We start from the raw sequence: 20,632 nt of genomic DNA, 5'->3' as shown, positions 1-20,632 counted from the left end.
CAAACATCCTAATAGTATCCCCCACTCGATCCTGATGGAACATTCTAAAATCCTATAGATAGAGGTGATCTGGCACACGATCAATGAAGCACTATAATGTCACCTGCCGGTGCCCACAGACCAAGGGGGGTCGTCCTACCAGGTACCCGAGTGGTATCAGAGTAAAGAGAATAGTCTAGGCCACAGTCTTATCACAAAGTAGAAAATTTAATCCAGCATAAATCCAACGTTTCGGCTGCACCTTGACAAAGGCTGCCTGTGCAGCCGAAACGTTGGATTTATGCTGGATTAAATTTTCTATTTTGTGATAAGACCGTGTGCCTGGACTATTCTCTTTACATTCTAAAATCCTAACATTAAAAATGACAATCTACCTAATGACAGAATAGAATCTATGCAATGGAGTCCATTGATAAAATGAACCCCTTTGTTTACAATCCGTGCTCCCTATAACAAATACACAGACTCTACTCATCTTTCTTCCATAAGGTGGCACTGTGTGCTCATTATTCCATAACCCATGCTGTAAGCATACTGTTTATAGGAGCAATGCACAAATAGTAGAGAAGGGCAACAAAAAATACAACATCAGAAAAATAGAAACAATAGATGGTAGGTACCCAGCATTGTGTGTTTAAGTCAAAGTAATTCTATAAGAGCGCCAGAAAGTTAACCTCTCCAGTACAGAAGACTGCCACACTTACCACCATGTGCGGTATATAGCAAAGGGATCCATGTTAGTCCAACTCCCACTGTCTGCACATTCTAGGATTTCATGGGTAAACTGCCGCAGCATAATGGGGATGTGACCGGGTAAATAAAAGCCACCAGCTATATGCCTGGCAGACATATGTTTCGTCTGCAGTGCAGCAGTGACGAGGTTAACTTCAGCTGGGAAGCTCATGACAATTAGTTGAATCACAGCTGCCTAATAAAGGTGTGTTAAAAACCCCAGGCTGTACACACATGCAGGCTAGCTGGTCAGGAGACAGGAGTGAGTTACTGAAGAGATTACTGATATAAGGTCTGTTTGCAAAGTACATTTTTTTTATGAACTGTTGTGTCCTCCATGCTGAAGAAAACCTGTTTTGTTTGCATGCTGAAAAGCTATTTTGTTTTGTCTGCTGAAGAAAAGCTATTTTGTTTTGTGTGCTGTATGTTTTTTTAAGGCTAAAATAAATAAGCCTTGTTAAGAGACCCCGCATGTGTAGTTGCATGTATGCTGCAACAGGGGGATTTTAATTATCCAGACAGACTGGGGCAATAAGATTAGCATTACAACAAAAGGAAACAGGTTTTTGGGGCTGCTTAAAGACAATTATATGACCCAAATTATTGAGGAACCAACCAGGAGAGGGGCAATACTGAATTTGGTCATATCAAACAATGTAGAAATAATATCAAATATTGAAGACCTGGAACATTTGGGTAACAGTGATCATACAGTGGCGGCCGCACTGAGTCTAAAGCGGCCGCCACCGCGGGTAATTGAAAACCCCGTGCAGACGCGGTCGTTTTTTTTTTCTGGCGCCATTGTTCAGTGCATTAGCGTTGAATGGGGAAACCGGCCGCTCGCGGCCGCAAGATACAGCTGACGCGCGGGCAAGTTCGGCGGCTGCCGAAACATGCCCCGAAAAATTGCGGGTAAATATTAGATTAAAGCTGGCCGCAGCAGTCACATGCTCTCATTTGAAATAAATTATCAAAAAATAGATTTCTTGGGTTCAACAAAGACCTTCAACTTTAGAAAGGCAGATTTTAATAAACTGAGGTCTAATCTAGTAGTAATACAATGGGATGATGTTTTTGCAGGGAAAAATGTAGAAGATAAATGGGCAGTCTTTAAAACATTTTTAGAAAAGCACACTTATTAGTGTATACCCTTGGGTAATAAGTATAAAAGAAATAAGTCAAAACCAATGTGGCTAAATAAACAGGTAGGGGAGGAAATGGACAAGAAGAGGAAGGCGTTTAGATTCTTTAAGTCAGAAGGGACAGAGACATCGTATCAGAATTATAAGGAATGTAACAAAAATTGCAAAAGGGCAATCAAATTAGCAAAAATGGATAATGAAAAAAGGATTGCAATAGAAAGTAAGGTCAACCCTAAAAAGTTCTTTAAGTACCTTAATAACAAAAAAATGAGAAAAGAAAATATAGGACCCTTTCAGTGTGAGAGGGGTAGGCAGATTATTGGAGATAAGGAAAAAGCAGAGGTATTAAACAAATTCTTTGCCTCTGTGTTTACCGGGGAAGAATCAAGATCAATAGTAGTGCCGCAGGAGGAAGCTACAACCTCCATATTCATGAACAATTGGTTAACTGAGGAAGAAGTTCATAAGCGACTTGAAAAAATTAAAGTAAATAAGGCACCTGGCCCCGATGGCATACATCCAAGAGTTCTCAAGAAGTTAAGCTCAGTAATAGCCAAAGCATTATATTTAATACTAGCTGAGAGCCCCGGCGTTGCCCGGGATGTTTGTGGTGTGGTGGTGGCATTTGGGTGGGGAGTGGTCCACGCGGCCCATGGCGGTGTGCGGTGGTACTGCTGCTGTGGCTGTACTGATGGTGATTGTATCGGTGTGCTGATTTGGGAGGGTTTGTTGCTGATGTGGGGGTGCAGATGTGGGTGTGCCGATGGGGGAGGTGCGAAGGTGCCTATGTGTGGGTGTTGATGGGGGCTGGGAATGGTGGGGAGTCGAGAATGCCAGTGTGCTGGGGGGGCATGGGATACCGGTGTGCTGATGTGGTGGTGCTGGGGATAGTGTGTGTGTATACGTGTGTGTGTGTGGGGAGAGCAGCACGGGGCATGTGGAGGGGGGGAGAGCAGCACGGGGCATGTGGAGGGGGGGTGAGCAGCACGGGGCATGTGGAGGGGGGAGAGCAGCACGGGGCATGTGGAGGGGGGGAGAGCAGCACGGGGCATGTGGAGGGGGGGAGAGCAGCACGGGGCATGTGGAGGGGGGGAGAGCAGCACGGGGCATGTGGAGGGGGGGTGAGCAGCACGGGGCATGTGGAGGGGGGTTGAGCAGCACGGGGCATGTGGAGGGGGGGAGAGCAGCACTGGGCATGTGGAGGGGGGGAGAGCAGCACGGGGCATGTGGAGGGGGGGTGAGCAGCACGGGGCATGTGGAGGGGGGGTGAGCAGCACGGGGCATGTGGAGGGGGGGAGAGCAGCACTGGGCATGTGGAGGGGGGTTAGCAGCACAGGGCATGTGGAGGGGGGGTGACCAGCACGGGGCATGTGGAGGGGGGGTGAGCAGCACGGGGCATGTGTGGGGTCCCTCCTGCAAGGCTGGCGGGAGCCCCCCCCCTCCCGCTGGCCTCCGGTGAGGCGGCAGTGCCGAGGAGCATTGCAGGCGGCGCCGGGTAGGCTGGGCTTTGCTGTGAGGGGGGGTGGGAGAGGTGAGGCGGTGCCGAGGGGGCCGGAGGGGGTGAAGGGCAGGGCCGGGGGGGGTGAAGGGCATGGCTGGGGGGGGGGTGAAGGGCATGGCCGGGGGGGGGGGTGAAATGCATGGCCGGGGGGGGTGAAGGGCATGGCCAGGGGGGGTGAAGGGCATGGCCGGGGGGTGTGCAGGGCATGGCCAGGGGGGGGGTGAAGGGCTGGCCGGGGGGGTGAAGGGCTGGCCGGGGGGGGGGGTTAAGGGCCGGGGTGGGTGAAGGGCCGGGTCGGGTGAAGGGCCGGTCCGGGTTAAGGGCCAGGCCGGGGGGGGTGAAGGGCCAGGCCGGGGGGGGTGAAGCACCGGGCCGGGTGAAGGGCCGGGGGGGGGGGGGTGAAGGGCCGGGGGGGTGAAGCGCCGGGCCTGGGTGAAAGATCCCTTCCCCTGCGGTTACTTACCTCGCACCGGGCCGCGCTCCTCCTCGGGTTCCTCGGCGGTCTCCGTTCCCCCCGGCGAGGCGGAGCTGAGACGCTCAGGTGACGAGGTGGTGTGGGCAGCCGGCCCGTACAGCTCCCGACAGAGAGCTGGAGCAGCGCTCCCGGGGATGGTGAGCTGGAGGCGCGGCCTCTAGGCCTGAAGGTGAGAGCGGCGAGAGCGTGCTCTGGGGGGGGGGAGCGGTCTGTGGCAGGGAGCACCGGGGGAGAGGGAGCACCGGGAGAGAGGGTGAGCACCGGGAGAGAGGGTGAGCACCGGGAGAGAGGGTGAGCACCGGGAGAGAGGGTGAGCACCGGGAGAGAGGGTGATGTTGAGGTCCCGCGGAGTGGTGATAGGGGGTGGTTCCGTTGTTGCGGTCCAGACGCCGGGAAGGGCGGGGGGGGGTCAAGGCCGAGAAGCCGTTAAGGAGGGTGGAGTGTGTGTGTGTGTTGAGGAGGGTGGAGTGTGTGTGTGTTGAGGAGGGTGAAGTGTGTGTGTGTGTGTGTGTGTGTGTGTGTGTGTGTGTGTGTGTGTGTGTGTGTGTGTGTGTGTGTGTGTGTGTATGTGCATTGAGGAGTGTGTGTGTGTGTGTGTGTGTGTGTGTGTGTGTGTGTGTGTGTGTGTGTGTGTGTGTGTGTGTGTGTGTGTGTGTGTGTGTTTGGCCCGTCACTCCGCCTCAGGCCAATGAGAGGTGTGCGGGGGCGGGCGGCCCAAGGGACCAATGAGATTTCCCCTAGGGACACCGGACAGGCAGGCAGGCATACAATGCTTTCACTAATATATATATATACCCATAACTACTTCACATTTGGAAATGACACATACCTCCAGACAACCGGGACCGCTATGGGTACTCGGATGGCGCCACAGTATGCCAATCTGTTCTGCGCAAAACTGGAAAGTGACTTTCTGTCCACCTGTCACTTGAAACCCCTTACATACCTTCGCTACATCGATGACATCCTCCTGATTTGGACCTCTGGCGAACAGGACCTCCTACAGTTCTATGACAACTTCAATACTTTCCACCCGACCATCAACCTCAAACTCACCCATTCCCCGGATGAAGTACATTTTCTAGACACCACCATTACTATAAAGAACAACCAACTACAGACTTCTGTATACCGCAAACCTACAGACAGAGCCAGCTATTTGAGGGACAACAGCTTCCACCCGACACACACCAAACATGCAACCATCTACAGTCAAGCCATACGATACAACCGGATATGCTCCGACACAGCAGTCAGAGACCAGCGGATTAAAGCCTTGAGATCAGACTTTATAAACCGTGGATATAACCACAGAATTGTAGACCAGGGGGATACCCCCTGAGGAAGGTCCCATTCTGTAGGACCGAAACGTTGGGTTTCTGGATGTATTTTTGCTTTCACTAATACACTTTGATTTTCAACATTGAGTGCTGTCTCTTGTTTACCAATCCTTGGAACGGTAACGTATAACTATATATATATATACAGTATGAAAAAATCATCTCAGTTGGCACACTGTAAACATAGATAAAATGCTGATGCTTGCCCCATATGCACATGTAAAAATAGAATTTACCAGATTGGAGTCCGGAAAAAACGAGACAGCACACAGTCTTAGTAGTTCCAATGCAGATGTAATCAAAGTAACATGGCACCACCTCCAACGTTTCGGTACACTCAACGTGACCTTCCTCAGGGACGTGCCTGAGGAAGGTCACGTTGAGTGTACCGAAACGTTGGAGGTGGTGCCATGTTACTTTGATTACATCTGCATTGGAACTACTAAGACTGTGTGCTGTCTCGTTTTTTCCGGACTCCAATCTGGTAAATTCTATTTTTATATATATATATATATATATATATATATATATATATATATATATTCCTATCACTAGGAAGCCGCTACTCTGTGCTGTATTACCTGCAAGCTCACAGGGCCTAAGTCTCTGCCACGGAGAGCCTGGGGTGCGCGCAATATTTATAACGGGCGCAGCGCCTCCACCTGCGACAGCTCCCGCCAACGGGGGAGTGGGTCTTCGCAGGACGTATATGCAAGAATTACACAGACAGCCAGGTTCTAAAACCAACCTCTTTTACTTGCAGACCAAACTCACATGTAATTACATGTCATAACATTCCCATGTAAATATATATGAGTTATATAGCGCGCCATGGCGGACGCTAACACTATCTTGCGCCATGGCGGACGCCCCACAACATGCGCCACGGCGGACGCCAACAATACTTCCCACATGCTCCACCGGGTGATCCCACCCCGTGTCCGATCCTTTATGGATTAGTCCTCCCACTCACAGCAGGCCACTATATGTGTGTATGGGTGACTGCGCAGCCACTGTGTCTCGTGTGAAAGAATGGTACCGTTGGTGCACTTGATGAAAAACCTGCTGAGCACTCCGGTGCTTGGGACTGCCACGATCTTCACAAAGGGTCTCGGTACGTCGACATCGTCTTATCTCTCTTGCTCCCTCTAGGGTCTGGGGCGCTCCCACCCAGACTCCGGCAACACAAGTGGGGTCTGAGCCCAGACCTCCCTCTCGAAAGTATCGTCCCGGTCAAGGCTTACAGATACTATGGGAACAGGAACCTCACTAAGGCGATCCCTAGCTCAGCTTGTCTCTAAGGTGACTCAGGGCTAACTGGGCCTGGGGCACATGGCCTGCGCCTGGGCGGTTCAACCTCCCCTCACAAACTCTCCGTCTCCTCTCCACTCCAACCAGCTCTGAATCCACGTGCGCGCAACCACCTACCTATATCTCTGGCATCTCCTCAGCCCATTGGCTCGACTCTCTCACATGACCACAGCGGGGCTGCTGGGTCAAGGGACTGCTCCCTCCCCGCTAAATGCACTCTCCTCCTTCGCGAGCTTTTGTAACTACTCTTTGCAAGCGCAACCTCCCGCTCTTTGGGGTGAATCAGGTGTCACGTCTATATATATATATACAGTGTTTCCTGCCTCATTTGGGACAAAAGAGACTGCAATGTGGTGTCGGCATCACAAAATATATATATATATATATATATATATATATATATATATATATATATATATATATATATATATATTTTGTGATGCCGACACCACATTGCAGTCTCTTTTGTCCCAAATGAGGCAGGAAACACTGTACTTTCTAAGCAGGGGTTTATTTACAGGGATAAACAATATGAATAGGCCCACCGTCCCTTTGAGAAAAAACAAATAATAAAATCAAATCCTATTTCCATTAGGAAAGCTAACTACACATTTCAGCAGCAACCCTTACTAACCCGGGTGGATAGCTAAGCTCATTCCACCCCAAACAGATATTATTGCTAAGCACATAAAGTCTCTGTATACCGCAAATAAGGGTTTGGCATATCTGTAAGTCCAGCCGGCGATGTCACTGCTTCAGCACAGCTCTCTCAGCAGTGTCTCTCAGACTTCTTTTACCAGCCTCCGTTATCTGGGGAGCTCCTCTGTCTCATCCCTTCTCTGGGAAAAACTGTCTCACAGTGCCTTGCTGCTTCCCTACTTTTAAGGCACTTCCTGATTAATTAGCCAGCAGTTGAATAGCCAAGCCAGAGAGGATTAACTCTATGGGAGCTGCAAAGTCATATAACTGCCCTATTCAGCCCTTAGAGGACAGCGATGGCACCACATATCCCTCCCCCCCAGAGAAACATTATCTTGTGAGCAGCCTGTGCACTATTTCTGTGCACCCACCTCTTTGTCAGACATCGGCCGTTCCCTCCCCCCCCCTTTTTTTTTTTTTCTCTTGCCTTCCAATTTAGGCATTTTCTTTTTGGGGTAATTACCAGGCTATCTGGGTGTGACGATAGGGAGGATTTGGCCTGGGATTAAAGGGGTTACAACCCCATTTGGCCACCCTCTACTCTCATCAGGGAAGCAAGGGGTTAACTGGACTGAGGTCCAGTAATGTGTTTTGCCTTGCTTCCATATCCAAATGTTTATTCCCCTGTGTAAATGTATCATGTTATGCCAGTGTTTGCATCACCTACATGCTGGGATCCATCCGGGAGGGCAAGGGTTAATATTTCTTTAGTGATTATAGCCCTTTGTGTAATTTTCCCGGCTTTTTAGGCACCATTTTGCAGAGTCCCATAGGCCGCCATTAGAGCTCAATGCATTTCAATGGCGGATCTTGCTGTTTTGGACCTGTTTCCCGTGAAGACCAGCAGGTGGCGTCCGAGAGGAGGAGCGGCGGTTTCCCATTGTAAGTCAATGGGCTCATTGACTTCAATGGAGATTCCTCTATGGCGTTTTCCAGGAACGAGTTGGCTGCCGTCCAAACCGCAAAACCGCAAAGCGGATACAATGTCCTTTAAAAGAGTTAAATCACTTTAGTCAAGTTCAATGATAAGTGGCGTGGGAATCTACAGTTCTAGAGCACCTAGAAATACAATTCTTTTTGCCCCTAGTTCCTAGGCCTCCCCCCACTCGACCACCACTGGGTCCCCGAATCCTGGACCCCCGGAAAGGGTCGTGCCGAGAGAGCGGGTTGCGCCATAGGTTCCAATGGCGGCAGCAGAAACAGCTCAGGATTTCGACTAAGTGTGAAAAGCTGAAAATCATGAGTCCATATCTCCAGTTCCGGAAGGTCCAGAGGGCCAGGGTTTGGGGTACCTGTAGGCACTGCTCCGGCATGGCTGCAGAACCATTCTTGACCCTCTTGTACCAACCCGACGGAGTATGGACCCCCTTGAAAGTTCAGGACCTTTGCCATTGATTCCAATGGGGGAAAAGCCGCGTGGCGGAAAAATGACTAAGTGTAAAATGTTGAAAAGTGTAAGTCCATAGCTCTGGTTCTGGAATGCCCAGAGGGATGGGATTTGGGTGGCATATAGCCAAGGATCCGGCTTCAATGCATGCCCCTTCCCAGCCCCCTCAGACCAACCAGACGGAGTGTGGACGAATGTAAAGATTTGTGGATTTTCCCATAGACTTCAATGGCGGCGGTTCCCCATTGAAAGTCTATGGCAGGAAACTCCATTGACTACAACGGCAGAGTTGCTCCATTGAAACCCATGGCGGCGGAGCCTGTTGTTTTCAATGGGGATTTAGTGAAACGCTGAGATTTCTTTTTAGCGGAGATTTTTATAATAAAATATGAAACGGTTTATGTGATATTTGTGTAACTCCAGTTCCCCAAGTCCTAGCGGGCTGAAACTCGGACCATATGATGTCCCAGTTCCGGCATTAAGGTCTGCAAAGTTTGGACCCGCTGGACCTACCAGAACCGGGTATTTTAATATGTGTAGGTATTAAAATGTATATGTGGTTTGGGTCTGTTCTGGAAACTGCAGACTCCATCTGTTATGTTAATAAGCAGGAAGAGCATCCTGCAGGAATTAACATAGCCCGGTGATCAAAAGTTAACTGCCCTATTGTTTATACTGGGGCCAAGAACAAAGAGGCTGAGTGTTTTTAAGTGTGATACTTCACACTTACCCTGGAAGCCAAAATCTGCTTCACAGAGCTTCAAAGGGATTTTTGCTAGACAGCTCGGCGCCTTGAGTGTAAGAGAAGGGTTAAAATGGTATATAAGCCAGAGTCACCTTTTACTCAATTGTCTTCATGCCAGAGGTCTTCATGTCTTTTCATGTGTCCTCATGAGCTGCATGTATTGCTGTGATGCCAACTGAATTATGGAAGAAATGGCCCATCCTGTATCCTGATGCCTTTCTTGTCCTAACCTTTAAGTAAGTGTCCATATTTTGCCTGTTATTTGTATATCTTGTGTGTTCACCTTTATCAAGGAATAAATTATATTTTATCATATCTTAGTCTCGTACCAGTTCAACCCAGTTATTTGGTGTCAATTGCAGCCTGTCATAAGTCACCGTGACAGGCTTGTAATGAACTGGTGGCAGCGGTGGGACTGAACTGGACCTGTATTACAGTGTACTGAGGGATACTGTAATATAGTGGGAACACGATGGTAATTGCGAGTTAGTAGGACTAAAGATATTGAACACACAGTCTACAACATATAACACAAGATATGGCACCTCCTCACTGTTCCCCTACTTGTGAGAAGCATTGCCTCCAGAACCAAAGTGCCGGCCATCTGTCTGACTGGAGCCGGGCACCGAGACCGGAGGAGTGCATCAAGTCGGCGCGGGGACCAGCAGCCGGCAAGGCTGAGAGACAGCGATCGGTGAGCATGAAAACCGGCAGACTGAGCAAAGATCCACAGCTGCAGCCGCTGTAACCATGGACCCAGCTCCGGGATGGCAGAGACTTGTGGAGGGAGCGGGTGTTCGCGGAGACCCCGAGAGTTTTACAGCCGGAGAGGTAACGTCCGCTGTGGCGGCCAGCCCATTTTCCCTGGAAGAGCTTTCACTGTTGTCTGCGTGGGGAAGGATGTGGTCCCAGGCGGAGCAGAATGAGCTCATGAGGCTGGCGTTCTCCCGACCCACTTACCCCCTCCCAGAGCCCGGCGCTCGAGCAACTCCGCTCTGGACTCCGTTGCCCCTTGCTGGGGTTAGTCCACCGGTGGCGGAGAAGCACCGGCAGGCGCTGCGGCACTGCCAACAAACAGGCCACAATAATGCCCAGTGCCCGGAATGTGCGAGGTCGGGCGAAGAAGCCCCTCAGGGTCAGCGCTCACGAGCTGCGGAAAAGATGACCCAGTTAGCGGCATCCTCTGATGGCTCCCACCCAGCCGGGGCGACAACCCTCCTCGGGACGTCTCCTGGAGAACCTGGACGGGCTGCATCGGCAACAGCGGCGGAGAGCAGTGGCCATCCACCTGATCCCGGCGGGGAACCGTCGACGGCGGCGGAGAAGAAGCCGCCACTCCGGCATCCTGCCGGTGGCAATTTTATTTGGGGGGAGGGTTGGGGTGTGCGGGAGGTGGGTGTTTCACATTGTTTTGCGGAATCGGCGATTCCCAGCGATGACCGGAGCCCCACAATCCACGCTGGCGACCCTGCATCAAAGCCGGGTACTGCTACGGCAGCTACCCGGTGCTCGCCCATGGCGGCGGCGACGGAAGAGCTGCGATTCCGGCAAAGTGCCGGAGCCCTTTCTGAGTGGGGGGAGGGACAGGGATTGCGGGAGGGGGTTATTTTACCAAGTTTGCATGGAGCCGTGTTTCTCCACAAAGACCTGGGACCCTGGTCCTGCATCGATCCCCCTGTGCCAACCCCGGGCGCTGCTGCGGCGGCGACCCGTTGCTTCCCAGCCCAGATGATGCCGGCGATGGCCACTCCAGTCCCCCTGCAATCGGGACCAACGAAGGCGGCGGTCTCTGCGGGGACCAGCGAGGTAAGCCAGACCAAGTCGCAGACTGACCCTGACTTATTTTTCCCTATGACTGTATCCTGTTGTTTCACTATAGGGGTGACCGGGGGGGTGGCAGGAGATAGGGGTACCAGGGGAGGGGAAGGAAGGGCAGTTTGTAGGGCAGCCAGGCCCTGGCGGAGCAGCAAGGGGACTCTCAGTTAAGAGCCCCACTGTTGCAGCCTTGCTATGGGCTGGAGGTATCGGGTTGTGGCAAAGTTAGACCACCCCCAGATTACCTGCCAGCCAGGAGCTAAGGTGGGTGCATCTGCACCAGCAACCCTGAGCTCATCCCCAGTAATGGGGAGACAGTGTCAGGGAGATAGGTGCACTCAGGTAGCTCCAGTGTCTGGGTTAGGAGTGCCCAGGGGGGAGAGGAGTGCAGGTGGGCTGCAGGGAGGTAAGCAGCAGGCTGAGGTGCTGGGCCTAGGGGAGGCTAGGCAGGGAGACACCATGGAGCAGGGGGTGATAAGAGGTCAGTGGGGTGTCAGGCAGTTGGCAGAAGCTAAAGATGGGCTAGGTAGGCAGAAGGTCCCTTGTTCTGACTGGCCAGGAGTGACCCCCCTGACAGATTCCCCAGGGTTCCCAAAGGAGGGACTGTGGGTAGATAGGCAGCCAGGGAGGAGAGACAGGAGTATAGCAGAGCAGCTACAGGTTGGCACAGGGCCAGGGCAGGTAGGGTCCCTACAGGATAGTGACATAGCTCTTTCCCAGACTTGGTTGACAGGAAAGCGACGGTCTGTGCTTGATAGCTGGTCTCTTGCGGGTGCAGAGACATGCCAGTCTCTGGGCAGTGTGCAGCCTGGTCTGCAAAGGGGCCCCTTCACCATGGACTTGGTTCACCAGGCACTGGGTGGGGGGCAGAGGGAGGCAAAGGAGAATGCCCGGCGGCCAAGGTGGAGCCCTGCTCTGCAGGATCTGGACTTCACTATCCACTGGGGCCAGGACAATGTACTGGACAATGCCGGAGGACAATTTTGCCAGGCCAACCCCTCAGGACTTATTGAGTGCTTCAAGGGCACCAGTGGTGTCCCAGTGCCAGGGGAGGCAGCTGGGGCACCAGGCACCCATTGAGCAGGGGAGGTGTGACGATAGGGAGGATTTGGCCCGGGATTAAAGGTGTTACAACCCCATTTGGCCACCCTCTACTCTCATCAGGGAAGCAAGGGGTTAACTGGACTGAGGTCCAGTAATGTGTTTTGCCTTGCTTCCATATCCAAATGTTTATTCCCCTGTGTAAATGTATCATGTTATGCCAGTGTTTGCATCACCTACATGCTGGGATCCATCCGGGAGGGCAAGGGTTAAAATTTCTTTAGTGATTATAGCCCTTTGTGTAATTTTCCCGCCTTTTCAGGCACCATTTTGCAGAGTCCCATAGGCCGCCATTAGAGTTCAATGCATTTCAATGGCGGATCTTGCTGTTTTGGACCTGTTTCCCGTGAAGACCAGCAGGTGGCATCCGAGAGGAGGAGCGGCGGTTTCCCATTGTAAGTCAATGGGCTCATTGACTTCAATGGAGATTCCTCTATGGCGTTTTCCAGGAACGAGTTGGCTGCCGTCCAAACCGCAAAACCGCAAAGCGGATACAATGTCCTTTAAAAGAGTTAAATCACTTTAGTCAAGTTCAATGATAAGTGGCGTGGGAATCTACAGTTCTAGAGCACCTAGAAATAAAATTCTTTTTGCCCCTAGTTCCTAGGCCTCCCCCCACTCGTCCACCACCGGGTCCCCGAATCCTGGACCCCCGGAAAGGGTCGTGCCGAGAGAGTGGGTCGCGCCATATGTTCCAATGGCGGCGGCAGAAACAGCTCAGGATTTCGACTAAGTGTGAAAAGCTGAAAATCATGAGTCCATATCTCCGGTTCCGGAGGGTCCAGAGGGCCAGGGTTTGGGATACCTGTAGGCACTGCTCCGGCATTGCTGCAGAACCATCCTTCACCCTCTTGGACCAACCCGACGGAGTATGGACCCCCTTGAAAGTTCGGGACCTTTGCCCTTGATTCCAATGGGGGAAAAGCCGCGTGGCAGAAAAATGACTAAATGTAAAATGTTGAAAAGTGTAAGTCCATAGCTCCGGTTCTGGAATGCCCAGAGGGATGGGATTTGGGTGGCATGTAGCCAAGGTTCCGGCTTTAATGCATGCCCCTTCCCAGCCCCCTCAGACCAACCAGACGGAGTGTGGACGAATGTAAAGATTTGTGGATTTTCCCATAGACTTCAATGGCGGCGGTTCCCCATTGAAAGTCTATAGCAGGAAACTCCATTGACTACAACGGCGGTGTTGCTCCATTGAAACCCACGGTGGCAGAGCCCGTTGTTTTCAATGAGGATTTAGTGAAACGCTGAGATTTCTTTTTAGCGGAGATTTTTATAATAAAATATGAAACGGTTTATGTGATAGCTACCATATGGTAGCGGGCTGAAACTCGGACCATATGGTGTCCCAGTTCCGGCATTAAGGTCTGCAAAGTTTGGACCCGCTGGACCTACCAGAACCGGGTATTTTAATATGTGTAGGTATTAAAATGTATATGTGGTTTGGGTCTGTTCTGGAAACTGCAGACTCCATCTGTTATGTTAATAAGCAGGAAGAGCATCCTGCAGGAATTAACATAGCCCGGTGATCAAAGTTAACTGCCCTATTGTTTATACTGGGGCCAAGAACAAAGAGGCTGAGTGTTTTTAAGTGTGATACTTCACACTTACACTGGAAGCCAAAATCTGCTTCACAGAGCTTCAAAGGGATTTTTGCTAGACAGCTCGGCGCCTTGAGTGTAAGAGAAGGGTTAAAATGGTATATAAGCCAGAGTCACCTTTTACTCAATTGTCTTCATGCCAGAGGTCTTCGTGTCTTTTCATGTGTCCTCATGAGCTGCATGTATTGCTGTGATGCCAACTGAATTATGGAAGAAATGGCCCATCCTGTATCCTGATGCCTTTCTTGTCCTAACCTTTAAGTAAGTGTCCATATTTTGCCTGTTATTTGTATATCTTGTGTGTTCACCTTTATCAAGGAATAAATTATATTTTATCATATATAAGTCTCGTACTAGTTCAACCCAGTTATTTGGTGTCAATTGCAGCCTGTCATAAGTCACCGTGACACTGGGCCTGAAGACTGGTACCTCAATATCTCCTTGTCTTGTGCCATCTGTGCGGTCTTTCTCCTCTTACGATCACGGGCACACTTCCTTCTCATTCGCGGTTGTCTCTTCACAGTGACTGCCCTCATGGCAAGGAATCCACTTTGGGTACCCTGAGCACTGCAGTATGATTGGATTCCCACTGTGCTTCCCCATAGCACCTTGGTCTTCCCATTCCGTGCCTTGTGGAAAGTAGACTGTAGTACTGCAACGGTATTGTAGTCAATCTTCCTTGGGCGCATCACTTGCCTAGGCAATTCAAGCTTTGTCATCTTATTTTCCAACTGAGCGGTGTCCCCAGTTCTCATGGTACCGTTGTCTTCACGGGCATTCGTTTCTGTGAGATACAGACGCTTGGGCTGGGCCAATACCTTTTTCTTCTACTTCAGCTGAGAAACCACCTGTTGGGCAGCAGTAGAGTCCAACATAGCCTCATGCTCAGTCTTTAGGTCCTTGAGTATCTCGTCCAGGTCACGCTTTTTTTTCTCTGCCACCTGGCGGTCAGCACGCGCAGACCTTCCTCAGGTCTTGAAGCTGTCCTTCTGCATTTCTTTTTTCACTTAGTGTAGCTGCCAGTTCAGCTTCTTTGTCGTTGAGTCGCGACTCCACATCTCCTAGCTGGTTCAGCGCAAGGCTTAAATCGGTTTCTTTTCCTCTATTTCTGACCTGCAACTGCCGGTGCTCCTCCCAGACCTTGTCCAGCTCCAGCTGCGGTCGGGCCCTCTCATTGGCCGTGTGGTCCAGTAGCTTGCAGGTATCGGCCATCTCGGTTTCATAGCGCAATGTCAGGCAAGCCACCTGACGGGCGGTCACCACCTCCCTCTTGGCGAGCTGTATTTGTCGCTCAGCAATCTGCGTCTGCAGCTCTTCAATTTGATCCTGCAAGTCCCCTCTCAGGTCCCTCACCTCTTCACGGTGCTTGCTCTGGGCTTGCGTCAGCGCCTCCTTCATCTTTTGGAGCTCTGCAGTTTTTGTCGCTAGGACCGCCGCTGCTTCTGTTTTCCAGGCCTCTTTCTCCTTGGCGTACTGACTCATGGAGATGGAGTTTCCTCTCTGCTTCTCCAGCTCTTGCCCCAGTCTCTGGACCTTCTCGCGCTCCCTCTCATATAGAGTCATCTGGCACCTAAGCTCCGCCCCAAGCGACGCTCTTGTGGCGCACAGCGTGGCCCTCAGCTTCTCATGCTGTTCTGTGGGGACATACTGGGTACTCAGCCGTTCGCGTAGCACTCGCTGCTTCTCCTTGGTTGCTTGCAGACGTGTACGTAGCCTTTACAGCTGGCTCTGCCATGGGTCCGCTGCTTGTGTGTGCTGCTCCAGAGAGACACGTTGCACCCTCTCTGGTTCGCTCAGGTCTCTGCACACAGTGGTAGCGGCAGCCTCTGTCATCTGTTGCAAACTCTGCTTTAACCTAGCAATATTCTCATCATGGCTCCGCTGTAACTTCGGCTTTAAAGTAGCAATACTGGACACACATTCTCTCTCATCATCACCGTCATCAAGCTGCCTGAAGGGACAGTCTTTGGTGTGTTTCCACTTTTCACACCAAAAACATCCCGGGTGCAGTTCCTTTTGTGGGACCACGCCAGGATACTCATTCCTGAAAGGACATTGTTTTGTGTGGCCAGGCATATTACACATAAAACATATTGTATCCTCCATTTTCTACCTTCAGGTGTATTCTTCACCTTGAACTACTGGAGGCGCTATTTCATTTACACACAGCACTTGCTAGCTGCAAATTCACTCGCTTCAGAAAAAAAATTGGTTTTCTGCTTGAGTTCAGTACCTTTAAATCTTCTGACCCCTGGGTGCTATTGCATCCACACTTCACAAATTCTCTGTGCATGCTGTAAGCACAACTGGTCCTACACATTGGGACAAACTTTGCTTGCTTTCCACTTCAGTTGGGCAGCCATTTTAAATCCCCGCATTTATCTTCAAACCCACAGTTTCCACTGCTTCTGCCTTAGGGACTGCCCGCATTCTCCACCATATTGTGATGCCGACACCACATTGCAGTCTCTTTTGTCCCAAATGAGGCAGGAAACACTGTACTTTCTAAGCAGGGGTTTATTTACAGGGATAAACAATATGAATAGGCCCACCGTCCCTTTGAGAAAAACCAAATAATAAAATCAAATCCTATTTCCATTAGGAACGCTAACTACACATTTCAGCAGCAACCCTTACTAACCCGGGTGGATAGCTAAGCTCATTCCACCCAAACAGATATTATTGCTAAGCACATAAAGTCTCTGTATACCGCAAATAAGGGTTTGCCTTATCTGTAAGTCCAGCCGGCGATGTCACTGCTTCAGCACAGCTCTCTCAGCAGTGTCTCTCAGACTTCTTTTACCAGCCTCCGTTAGCTGGGGAGCTTCTCTGTCTCATCCCTTCTCTGGGAAAAACTGTCTCACAGTGCCTTGCTGCTTCCATACTTTTAAGGCACTTCCTGATTAATTAGCCAGCAGGTGAACAGCCAAGGCAGAGAGGATAAACTCTATGAGAGCTGCAAAGTCATATAACTGCCCTATTCAGCCCTTAGAGGACAGCGATGGCACCACAATATATAGAGTCGATACCGTTCTGTGGCTAACGAAATGCTTTTAAATTGTGCAAGCTTTCGAGATACACTGATCTTGTAACATCGCCTGAAAAGATCACTATCTCAAAAGCTCGCAAGATTAAAAGCATTTAGTTAGCCACAGAACGGTATCGACTATATGCTTTTGATTATTAAGCTAGGCTAACACAGTACAGATCTCTCTCTTCTTGTGTCTGTCTCTCTCTCTCTCTCTCTGTCTCTCTGTCTGTCTGTCTCTCTGTTTTTTAAATAAATCAGTTCTGTAGTATTCGATAATAGTGACAATTTTTTTTGTTTCTTTATTCAACTCTCTGCGATTTTTTTTTTTTTTAAAGCAGCCTTTGATTTCTAGAGCAGGATTTAGCCAACTGCCCAGCAGTGCAAGATCTTTCCAACACTTTCCCATTTGTGATCATTTGTTGCCTATGTTCCCAGCATGCTGATCTGTAAACTATAACAATAGATACATTGTAGCTGTTGAGTTACACTAAATGATTGATTGAAACTGATAGGCGACCATTATGTTAGGCACACAATCCGGCTTTTTACAGATTTATAACAGGAACACCAAACGATTTGCCAGCTTTAGGTAAGGATGTATACATATAGCCGTGTGGGTGCTCCAATGAATTCGGAATATATACAGTCTTGTATCAATAATCGTATTAATTCAAACTCTGGAATATGACTCTAGTATGGAGTGGGTAAAGATGATACTGTAAATCAACCTGAAGTTAACTCATATGAGAAAAACTGACTCAATACTGGAGTAGAGACAAACTCTTCAGGTAACCATACAGTATGTAGAATAAATCTTACCCCCTCCTGAGCCTCCACGAGTCTGATGGCGTGTCCAGTCGCAGATGTAGAAATCCGGTAGCAAAAGAAGAAATAAGCAGTGCACTGCCAGGGAGCCAGGCGGTAAAAAAAGTATATACATTTTATTCAAAAAATGAACATCACCCAAGGGGGTTGTGCAACCTCCTACACGTTTCGGACACAATGTCCTTTAACAAGGAGTAAGAATGTAGAACTATATATAGTCACATGCTTAAAATATAAAAAGGGGAAAGTACTATTGCGGCTTTAAGGGATCTCGTTTATTGCGTCTTTGTGAATGTCCTCTTTTTGTATTGTATTGTATGTCTTTATTTATATAGCGCCATCAATGTACATAGCGCTTCACAGTAGTAATACATGTTGTAATTATATAAATAACAAATAATATAAATAACAGGTCATGGGAATAAGTGCTTCAGACTTAAAAGTAACATTAAGGAAGAGGAGTCCCTGCTCCGAGGAGCTTACAATCTAATTGGTAGGTAGGGGAACGTATAGAGACAGTAGGAGGGAATTCTAGTAAGTGCGTCTGCAGGGGGCCAACCTTTATGTATCAGGTGTCCAGGATTATCCACAGTGCTATTCAACGCAAGAGTCGGGATGGTGCATAGCGAGAAATTAGGGCTAAGATGTAAGGAGGGGCAGAAGAGTGTAAAGCTTTAAAAGTGAGGAGGAGAATTGAGTGTGAGATATGGGATTTGATCAGTAGCCAGGAAAGGGATTTCAGCAGGGGAGACTCCGAAACAGATTTAGGAAAGAGTAGAGTGATTCTGGCAACAGCGTTTAGGATAGATTGTAGGGGAGACAGGTGAAAGGCAGGAAGGCCGGACAGCAGGAGGTTACAGTAATCGAGACGGGAGATAATGAGGACCTGAGTCAGAGTTTTAGCATTCGAGTAACAGAGGAAAGGGCGTATCTTTATAATATTGCGGAGGAAAAAGCGACAAGTTTTTTCACTGCATATACATCTGTATAATTTATCCATAGCTTCTACTGCTAGATTTCTATCTGACTTGTTGGGATCACAGGTTATTAGTGTTGTTGTAATATCCATCAGTCTAATACGGTCTCTTCTTTTCCAGGCTCTTCAGACGATCTCAAATTGTGCATCATCTATTTAGCACAGGTAAGTCGTTAAATGTGTTAACAAACCAAAAAATAAGAGGGTTTGCTTATACTTGTTCACTGATTGACATCTGATATCTGCATATGTTCTTTGTCTTTTACAATATTCTTGTATCTACATTCATTGTTTGATATTTGATATCTGCTTATGTGATTTGCCCTCTTTAGATTTATATCATTAGCTGAGTGTGGGATTATTTGACAGTTGGGAGGGAAGGCTTAGGGAAGTACCTCTGGGACCCTTTGGGACCAGGGGGAATGGGCCAGATGAAGAGGTCACCCCTCGAAACGTCGCCCCCCTAGTTTGCTTTCCTTTTTACATTTTTGTGATTTTTTGCTTTTCTTTTGTGTTTTTTCCCCTTCTCCTTCTTTCCCCTCTACCCCCTTTAATTTTTGATTTTCTCTATGGTGATATTTATTCTTGCATTGGCGTATTGGCTATTGTTGCTATATTTTCAGTTTATTATTAGTGTCATTAAATTATTCATATTCCCTACACTGGTATTCGCTTATATCTGTAGCTGTGAGACAGAGAGTGCTGGTACTATTTTTTGGTTTGTTAGTACTTCTGAAGGGAATTAGGGTCCCTTCCTGTTCCGTGCACCCTGCAACCTTGCTGAGTCATTGTGTCAGAGTGCTGTCTATCACCCCCCCCCTTTCTACGTTAAATGTGTTCTTACGAAATGCTAATGAAGTGACTTCAATGAGGCTTCCTTATATATGCAATATAACAAAAGCTACAAAGCCTCCGTGCTACATCCAATATGACACATGATATAGGTAAATACGTATCTGTTTTTTTTCCATAAGTGAGGGTGATTTAGTGAAGGTCTTTGGCCAAGGCATTTGAAGCTTGCAAACCCCGTCATGGTATCCCCTCTTCTGCAGCTCTTAACACTGCCGGTAACTACGTTCCTAACCTCTCCAATTCACTGGTGTGGAACCAGAACTGATGCAGAACTGAGGCTGTGTCTTTTGTTATATTAAACAAATATATATAGGTGTGCTGGGTTTCGGTTCTGAGCTTGCAGTTTGTAACATTTCGATTGTTAAAGAATTTGGAGGTTTGTGACCCCTCCTCCCTCGTTCTACTGTAAGATCACTCACCCCACCTTTTAAATGGCAGCTCTTGTTACGCACCTGTGAATTAGACAGGTTAGGAAAGTATTTACAGGTAGTGTTAGGAGTTGCTTTGGCCAAAGAACTTTACTAAAGGACCCTCACTTATGAAGAACAACCAAACAACAGCTCAACCCCGTTAATACGCGATCCGTTACAACGCGAATCCGCTTATAACGCGATGCAAGCGTGGCTACCAATTTTCCTATTTATGAATACTTTACAACACGGTTATTGGTATCTTAAATACTTTATTGTACAATGAATACATTATTATTGTACATTATTTCTAACGCGATCCGCTTATAGCGCGATGTGATTCTTTGGACCCCAATCACTGTGTTATAAGGGGGTTGAGCCGTATTTAACTATATCATGTGGCATTGGAGCTTTGTGTCTTTTTTTTCTATATCTGAAGTCACAATCCCAATATCACTCTGACACAAATCTATATGGTGTGGTATATATTTGGGTTCTGAGTTTGCAGGGGTACCCTTATAGATGGTGGTTGTTTGCAATCTTGTGTCTCCCCTGCACTTATATTGTTACTAACAATTGAGTGTTTTGCCCGTTAAAAAATGTGTGTGTATTCGGTTGATGGTTTAACCCCTTGGCTACCAGAGCAGTCAGTTACGCATTGCAATGAGTTGCTGACCCACGTTAAC

At 48.9% G+C, this 20,632-nt stretch overlaps 1 protein-coding gene across 5 annotated transcripts in view; it reads left to right on the top strand.

Moving 5' to 3' along the window:
• Positions 1 to 20,632, top strand: part of RGS3 (regulator of G protein signaling 3) — a 457,941-nt gene that overhangs the window by 182,755 nt on the left and 254,554 nt on the right. For all 5 annotated transcript variants that reach the window (XM_075579463.1, XM_075579464.1, XM_075579466.1 and 2 more), the window contains one exon: positions 18,806 to 18,849. In XM_075579463.1, coding sequence (XP_075435578.1) covers positions 18,806 to 18,849 — 44 coding nt within the window. The remainder of the gene's footprint in view (positions 1 to 18,805; positions 18,850 to 20,632) is intronic.

The sequence above is a fragment of the Ascaphus truei genome, chromosome 21 (genome assembly GCF_040206685.1).
Source record: "Ascaphus truei isolate aAscTru1 chromosome 21, aAscTru1.hap1, whole genome shotgun sequence".
NCBI lineage: Eukaryota > Metazoa > Chordata > Amphibia > Anura > Ascaphidae > Ascaphus > Ascaphus truei.
This window is presented reverse-complemented; position numbering and strand designations above follow the sequence as displayed.